General features: G+C 44.7%; 1 protein-coding gene and 1 long non-coding RNA gene across 7 annotated transcripts in view; one reads left to right on the top strand and one right to left on the bottom strand.

Moving 5' to 3' along the window:
- Positions 1-8,584, top strand: part of Usp46 (ubiquitin specific peptidase 46) — a 96,584-nt gene that overhangs the window by 55,384 nt on the left and 32,616 nt on the right. For 4 of the 6 annotated variants that reach the window (XM_031342727.1, XM_031342724.1, XM_031342722.1 and 1 more), the window contains 2 exons: positions 3,483-3,563; positions 7,950-8,163. Coding sequence is in view for 5 of the 6 variants with exons in the window: in XM_031342724.1 (XP_031198584.1) it covers positions 3,483-3,563; positions 7,950-8,163 (295 nt within the window). In the remaining variant the exon portion in view is untranslated. Of the gene's footprint in view, positions 1-3,482; positions 3,564-7,268; positions 7,375-7,949; positions 8,164-8,584 lie in introns of those variants that run through there. The other 2 variants (XM_031342726.1, XM_031342725.1) reach the window with 2 other exon arrangements.
- Positions 4,310-5,703, bottom strand: LOC116071254. The gene is made up of 2 exons (XR_004110790.1): positions 5,620-5,703; positions 4,310-4,679 (listed from the first exon to the last, which is right to left on the bottom strand). It is a non-coding gene; the product is annotated as an uncharacterized LOC116071254 (long non-coding RNA).

The raw sequence follows: 8,584 nt of genomic DNA, 5'->3' as shown, positions 1-8,584 counted from the left end.
TCCTCCCATTGATGACCAACTTGGCCATCCTCTACTATACACATGCTGCCAGAGCCATCAGTCTCACCCTGTGTACTCCTTGGTTGGTGGTTTTGTCCCTGGGAGCTCTGAGGGTACTAGTTAGTTCATATTGTTGTTCATCCTAAGGGGCTGCAAACCCTTCAGCTCAGAAGAGGGTGTCAGATCTCATTACGGGTGGTTGTGAGCCACCATGTAGTTGCTGGGATTTGAACTCATGACCTGCGGAAGAGCGATGGGTGCTCTTACCCACTGAGCCATCTCACCAGCCCCTGACCAATCATTTCAAAAGGTCAGCTGTAATAAAGCCATGCTGTTGTGGAGACAATGGGTTTCACAACACTGAAGAAAGGGTTCTAAAGCTGCCTTCCGTCTGAGCTTTGGGTGTTCTCTCAGAGGGTGGGCAAAGGAGTCTAGAATGGTGGCAGAGCAGAAAGAGAGCGAGACATCACACAGAAATGTTAGAGTAGGGGAAAGAGCCTGCCTTACTGCTGTTCTGGCATTTAGTTTAGGCTCTGCCCCACAGTTACCTGGCGACAGCTGGGTGTGTCTGACTCATAAAGGGGGATGTTTGCCCCCTCCTCTCTTTCTCTTGTTCTCTTGCTCTGTCCTCTTGCTCCCCCTTTTTCCCCATTCCCCTTCCCCCTTTCTCTCCATGGCCTTATTCTCTCTTCTCTCTTCTCTCTCTTCTCTCTCTTCTCTGTCTGTCTGTCTGTCTGTCTGTCTGTCTGTCTGTCTGTCTCTCTCTCTCTCTCTCTCTCTCTGCCTTTTTCTGTCTCTACTACCCTCTCATCTCCCTTCCCCATGTCCTGAATAAACTCTATTCTATACTATACCTTCTTTGTGGCTGGCCCTCGGGGAAGGGATGCCTCAGCATGGGCCTATAGAGGCACCCCTTCCCCTACACCAGGCTGCACGTCCACCAAACATATTCCTTCTCTCTCTATTTTTCATAAAACATAACAGCTTGGACTCCTACTTAATGTGTGCTTTGTGGCAAGTGACCATTTTGACTGGTTCTCAGTCTACTTCATGGCCATGTCTTTCTCTAGGAGGGGATGATACTTATATGAATTAAGATTATACAGCATGGGGGAGCGCTAAAGAGATAACTTAATGGTTAAGAGCATCTGTTGCTCTTGTAGAGGACCTGGGTTTGACCCAACACCAATGTGGTGGCTCACAATCATTTGTAACTCCAGTCCTAGGGGGATCTGATACCTTCTGGTAGCCAGTATGCACAGAACACACTTGTACACATGCAGGCAAAACATTCATACATGTAAAGAATAAATAAAAGAAGATACAGCATTAGAAATCTCTTAATGCTTTATTCTGTTATTTTTGTATGTGTCTATGTGTGTGTGTGTGTGTGTGTCTGTCTGTCTGTCTGTCTGTCTGCCTGTATATGTGGGTGCAGGTGTCTGTGGAATCAAGAGGGCACCAGATCCCCAGGAGCTGGAGTTATAGGTTGTTGTGAGCCTTCTGACTTAGGTATTAGAGGATTAGACTCAGGTCTTCTGCAAGAGCAGTATATACTCTTAAATCAATGAGTCATCCCTCACCCCCAGGCCCAGTAGTATTACTTTCTAAATATAAAACGCTTAGCTCTCTGTTCTCTATCTCCCAAATCCTTGTGTCTCTGTGAGCTATGAGTCTTCTGTGATAGCCTGAGAAATAGAAGGCTGTGGATGGTCAGGAGACAACATCAGCCAAGGGCTCTAGTCCTACCCACCGCTCCCCCAACATACAGTCAAATACAAATCAGAAACCTTTGAAACATTCCCACTGTACTGAGCACTCAGATTTTGTCTTTATTACAATCCAATGTACCAGCAGTTTATATAGCATTCCTGTTATACTGAGTGTAATAGGTTGTGTGGCAGATGTAAAGCATAGAGGAGGATATGCATCGGTTATAAGCAACTACTATACCATTTATGTAAGGCAACTGAATGTCTTTCCAGGGATCAGGAACCTGTCCCCTCTGGTCAGTGATGGCTGTATACCTGACTGGAGTGAACTATTTCTTCCCTTACAGCCATCTCATTTAGATCTTAGGGAGAAATGACCATCCATAACCAGTGGCTGGCCCCCAGGTGTGGGCTTCATCACTGTTTGGATGGGTAGGTTTTGTAGAACATTTGGATAAGACTGAAACTGGTTCCTGAGTTCAGCCTTTGGGGGTTGGTGATAGGCTGTGGTCTACAATTCAGCAATGGGGTCTACAGGTTCAACAGTGGCTGTCTTCCAATTGAAGACCTGAAAATCCAGGAGTTGTTCAGTTAGTTCATGAGGCTGCATATATATCTCAGCTGGTCTTCAGCTAGAATCCTGAAGACATAGGCTCTCCTGCCAATGAAGGAATACACTTGCCAGCGAGAGCAGCAACAACCAGGCAAAGAAAGCAGGCTTCCTTCTACCATGTCCTTTAGATAGGCTGTCAGTGGGTGTGGCCCAGATTAAAGGTAGATCTTGCCACCTCTAAAGATCTGGATTAAAATGGGTCTTCCCATTGCAGATGGTTTAATTGCGAAAAATGCCTTACAGGTGTACCCAGCCTCTTGGATTTTAAGTTACTTCCAGATGTAGACAACAGAGACTAGCCGTCACACATAGTTTAGTTCTTATGAGCATCATGAGGATAAACTGCACAGTCCCCGGCAGAGAGGGCACAGAAGCTGTTAGTCTGACCATACTGCAGTATCATCAGGCTTAGCAATCCGATGCACCTGATAGCTGTCAGGACTCACACTGCATCCTTCCATTACCTGCAGCATTCTCTGGACACAGAGCCTTCTCAGTAAGATCTTCGAGGAGTTCTCTACTTGAAGGTGCAGGTGGGCAGCCTTTACGGCTCACATGCCCCTCAAGCCATAGCATTCCCACCAGTCCCAGCCCACCTCTGAGCTTATTTTCCTTTGCTGTAGTCACCAGCTCCTAGTGTATTGTCTGATAGGCTTGCTTTATGCTTCAGGCCATCTTCATGTATGAAAATGGAAACCCCAAGAGAGCTGGCATGTATATCTGTATCTTCACCATTCTCATTAATGCCTGGACCTAGAGATTAGTGCCTGGCTGAGCAGTTATGTGAGAACTCCTTAGCCGAATGCAGATATTGACTTTGAAAATGGTCCCATCTTCCAGGCCCTCTATTTCTGCAGCCGTCTGAAGTATTTTATTATTCAGTATATTATTTATTCAGAAGATCATCTTCTATCTATCTACATATCTATCTCAAACAGTCTTTCCTAATGGAAAGCTCAGAGCTGGGGCCACGAGTACGCTGGGTAAGGAACTGAGTGAAAGCCCTGCTTGTGAGACTCCTGGTTGACTTGTAGAGTCGCACATCGGCATATGCTGCTGACGAGGGATGCTTGCAAGCTTCAGGCTGGACTAGCTCCCATCACCCCACTTCCTCATCTGTTTTCACGCCACAGAGCTGTTGCTATGTTTTCTTGTAGGGCACCAATGCCTCTGCTCTGGAAAAAGACATTGGACCAGAGCAGTTTCCGATCAATGAGCACTACTTCGGATTGGTCAATGTAAGTATTTATTGTTTCTAATGTTTTAGGGTATTTGATATAACTCTGATGACTTTGTTGTTGTTGTTGTTTATTTGTTTGTTTTGTTTTTGGGAGATAAGATCTAGCTATGTAGCTCTGTTGGTTTTGAACTCATTCTATAGACCTGGCTGGCCTTGAATTTGCAGTGACCCGTCTTGCCTCTGTCTGAGAACTCTCTACTACCATTACCTCTCTAAGTAACTGTGTTAGTAGAGTCAAATGCTGGAGACAGGCATTTTAATCTACTTTTTAAAACATCCTAATAGTTGTCCCCAGCAAAGGACTTAATTGCTACATTATTGATTGAATTTGCATCCCCTTTCTCACGTGCCTCGAGGGCTTCCTTTTGTATGTGTCACTTTCTTAGTGATTTCCTTAGTGTGTGGCCAAACCTGCTTTGCTTTCCCTCCCTTTCTCACAGTGTGAAGCTCTCAGTCTTTGTTTTGGTATGGCTCAATATACCTTGAGTTTTAAGACTTGGTAGCTGGTTACCTGTGCTTGACTGATAATACAGCTTATTAGAGATCTATAGTTGTGTAGGTAGAATCTCCACTTGAGGTAGAGGAGGGCTATCAATCAAGAACCAAGAGTCATTTATCCCAGAGGTACTTGGCCTCAATTGTGTGACAAAACTTTCCCTAGGGAGATGCAATCCATACATCTAGTCACCCCAGATAGGGAGCTCACTACAGACCAAACCATAAGTACCACCAAAGTTTAATTTGGTGAACAAATTAATTTTATTGGAGTTAACAGAAGCATGGGTGAGAGATTTCTTACAAGAGCAGAAATGACTCAAAGACAGCTGCTACACCAAGGCCCACCCCAGCATGGGTGACAGTTCATAAAACTGGGAACCTGGAGCACCGGGCACAGCCTGTAGGCAGCTCAGCAAGGTGGAGAGTGTCCTTTCAAGAGACTCTGGTCTAAACCCCCTCCAAGCAGCTGGGACTGGTTTCTGCTTCTTCCATGCAGCTGTTCCAGTCTCAGAGTCTTCCTGGCAGCCTTTGTTCTTCCTAGAGTCTTCTTTGGAGTTTAGCTCTGTTTACTGTGGCAGGGAGGGGCCCAGTGAATCTGCTCAGTTTCAGGGACTTCCTGAAACAATATCCAGAAATTATTTTACTTTCCTATGTAAGGTTCTTCTCTACCAGATGGAGGGTTTTAGTCTTGGAGGAAACTGTTCTACAACACTGGTTTTCTTCCTGCTAGGCCAGAGCTCCTTAGGATTTGGCTTTACTTACTGCTCTGCTTCCTTGGTAGGAGAGCCATGTGCTGAAGTGGTATCACCCCTCACCCCTATGGATTTCCTACAGCACTGTATCTCTATTGAATAGAAGTTTTAGGTACTAAGTGTGTTAGCTCACAGACACGTGAGTTTCCGGAGCAGCTGCTCTGCCAGTCTGCCAGGGTCCTGCTGGGAGATGTGCTTGGAGAAGTTGGACACATTCTTTGCAAGTAATTGCTGCATTGGGTGTAAAGGAAAGAGCTACATTTGTATTCTCCCTCTACTGTTAGCTGGTGGTATGATCCCAGGCAAGGAACTTGGCCTTTCTGGCTTTCTATTCCTGTGTTTACTAATTGTGGTTGCAATGGCTTCTCCCTCTTGAGTCACAGTGAAGGATGAATGTGTGTGTATGTGTGTGTGCGCGTGTGTGTGAAGGGAGGGAGTGGTGGTGGTAGAGTGGAGCACCACTATGTGAAACCCTGATGAGAGGCTGGGGTATGTTGTAGACACTTGGAAAATATTCCTTTTATTTCTTCAGAATTGACTACTATATCAGACCTGTTGTGACTATAGGGTGTCTGGGTAAAAGATATTGAGACTGGACAGAGTAAGGCTTCATAAGTCCTTGGAAATACAGGGTATGGTATTGGCAAAACTCAGTCTTTGAATTTTAATACAGTTTATTTTCACCACTGTGCATGGGCCTTTACATAACACTCTGAAGAGAGCTATTCAATTCATGGGAATTCTTCCCTAGCTAAGGAAAATACAAATGTAGAGTATGGAGAGAGAATTAAGCCTGTTGCTTACCTTGTAGAAGAATCATGGGAGCTGTATTTGTTAATCGCTTCATTTATGATTCTTTAACTGGTAATTTATGAAGGTGACAACCTCTGTGTAAAAGGGCTTGTTACCTGTTACATAATTATGTCAGGGAACATTAGAATACATAGGAACTGAGGATGTCCTAGCCACAAAGCCATTCAGAGATGCCCATGCTCCATTTGACTTCTACAGCATCTTGTAATCTAGGCTATGGATCTTGTTATTTCTTTGGAATTTCTTCCTGTTCTCTTACTGAGTGGGAGCAGCCTTAAAGTGCAGGTCTCCGGGAGGGCCTCCAACAGAGTTGGGCTTCCAGTCACTTAGAAACCAGTGAGGTAATAATGACTTTCCCCTCCAAAGTCAAAATCTCATTGTCTATGACTGGAGAGGGATAGAGTGCTGCTGTGTGGGCCCTAATCTGATTACAGAGGGACTAGGGACTTGTGTGATATCATATTGGGACAATTGCAACAAGGCAGAGTAACTTAGAAGGAAAGAGGTGGGAAGAAGGGAGGGGTGCCTATAGAGGCGCTTCTTGCTCTATTGCGTTGGAGTAAGTGAGATTTTGCACTGTGGGGCGGCAGCCACTGCAGCCCTAAACAAGCTCTGTTCCTTAAAGGCTTTGTTTGAGCAAGTGGTTCTTAACTCCTTAAATACACACCTACCCACTCCCTGCATTGTATGTGCGGGTGTGTATACATATGCATGTACACACACACACACACACACACACACACACACACACACACACACATCTCCTCTTGAGCTATATCCCCAGCCCCTTCACTTTCTTTTTGATCTGGATTTTTATTTTTACAGTCATGGGAGGTTTTTTTTTATTTTTTTATTTTGAGACAGGTTCTCCCTGTATAGCTCAAGCTGCCTGGAGCTCATTGTGTGGGACAGGCTGGCTTCCAACTTGCAATGATCCTCTTGCCTCAGCCTCCCAAGAGCTGGGACCACAAATGCACATCACCTTACCTGCAGTCAGGGGAACTTTTTGAATATTACTATGTGTCTTTTCTTTAGCCAGCTGCTTTTCTGAGTTTCCATGTTATGTGGGTTTTCTTTCTTGTCTTTTTCTAAGCACCAGAGCTGGTTAGATTCCTAATCAGAGTGATTATAAGTTTATAGATTTTGATTGATCAGAAATTCTTATCTATGTGGGGGATTTATTGTAGGACCCCAAATGGATGTCTAAAACTAGATCATCCCACACTTTATATAGAATATTTTATATATGTATATATATATATGTGATAAAGTTTAATTTATACATTAGGCACAAGAAATGAAATTATGTTCTAATAAAATAGAACAAGTACAGTAAATTATCAGTATTAGTTTGTTTCTTTTTTTTTTTTTTTTTTTTTTTTTTTTTTTTTTTTTTTTTTTTTTTTTTTTTTTTTTTTTTATTTTTCGAGACAGGGTTTCTCTGTATAGCCTTGGCTGTCCTGGAACTCACTCTGTAGACCAGGCTGGCCTTGAACTCAGAAATCCTCCTGCCTCTGCCTCCCAAGTGCTGGGATTAAAGCCACCACCGCCCGGCCAATTTGTTTCTTAATACTAGGTTGAGGCCATTGTTAAGTAATATAAAGGTTGCTTGTGATACCCAAGAAATCTAAGTGAACTAGTGGGCAGGTACCATGTATTTTGTAGATACAAGAGACGAAGGGGTGATTCACATCCCAGGCAGGATGTTATAGGATGGTGTGAGATCCCATCCTAGCACTCAGAATGGTATGCAATAGAAAATTGTAATTTATTTCTGTAATTTTTCACTTAATGTTCACAGACTGTGGTTGACTCCCCATAACTGAGAGCATAGCAAGTAAAACTACAGCTAAGGTGTGTGTGTACGCGCGCGCGTGGGTGTGTGTGCGTGTGTGCCCGCGTGTGCACAGATGACTGTATCCCAGCGGTTCTCAACCTGTGGGTCGTGACCTCTGTAGGGTTCCATCTATCCTTTCACAGGGGTCGCCTAAGACGGTCGGAAAACACAGATATTTATATTACGATTCATAACTAGCAAAATTATAGTTATGAAGTAGCAACGGAAATAGTTTTATAGTAGGGGGTCACCACATCATCAGGGGTCGCAGCATCAGGAAGGATGAGAACCACTGCTGTACCCTTTTGTCCCTGTCCTTGTTGATCAGATCCACCGTTACCTAATTTGACATGTTGGGCTCTGATACGGGAACGCAGGGATTGGCAGGTTCCTGGCAGGTTCCTGGCACCTCCCTCTCCTCCCCTGTTGGGAGACTGCTTATGCCCAGACAATGATTACAGCCACTGCTCTTGTGCTTTGGCAGTTTGGAAACACATGCTACTGTAACTCCGTGCTCCAAGCGTTGTACTTCTGCCGGCCGTTCCGGGAGAATGTGTTGGCATACAAGGCCCAGCAAAAAAAGAAGGAAAACCTGTTGACATGCCTGGCAGACCTTTTCCACAGCATTGCCACTCAGAAGAAGAAGGTTGGCGTCATCCCACCAAAGAAGTTCATTTCAAGGCTGAGGAAAGAGAACGGTGAGTGCCATGGTCATCATGGGTCTAGTGGCTTTGGGAAGCGGACCGGCAGCGGTTCTGCTGGGGTCACCGTGGGTTCAAGGCTCTGGGATGGGGAACAGCAACGGTTCTGGGTAGCCTTAAAATGAAAAGCTCATTTAATTTTTTTTTTAAGGGAGAGTAAGTATGGTCAGCTTCCGTGTTTTTGAAGAAAAGACGTTTCAGGGGCTGGAGCCGTGTCTCAGTGGTTAAGAGTGAGCTCTTTAGAAGGGCACTCTCCCCTTCCGGAGGACTTGAGTTTGGTTCTCAGGACCCGTACTGAGTGGCTCACAGCCACCTGTAAGTCCGGTTCCAGAAGCTCTAATACCCTATGTGTTACATACAATTAATTACACAGACACCCCACATACACATGAGAGAGAGAGAGAGAGAGAGAGAGAGA

Source organism: Mastomys coucha, unplaced genomic scaffold, assembly GCF_008632895.1.
Source record: "Mastomys coucha isolate ucsf_1 unplaced genomic scaffold, UCSF_Mcou_1 pScaffold22, whole genome shotgun sequence".
Classification (NCBI taxonomy): domain Eukaryota; kingdom Metazoa; phylum Chordata; class Mammalia; order Rodentia; family Muridae; genus Mastomys; species Mastomys coucha.
Note: the sequence above shows the minus strand (reverse complement) of the source record. Positions and strands in the feature narration are given on the sequence as shown.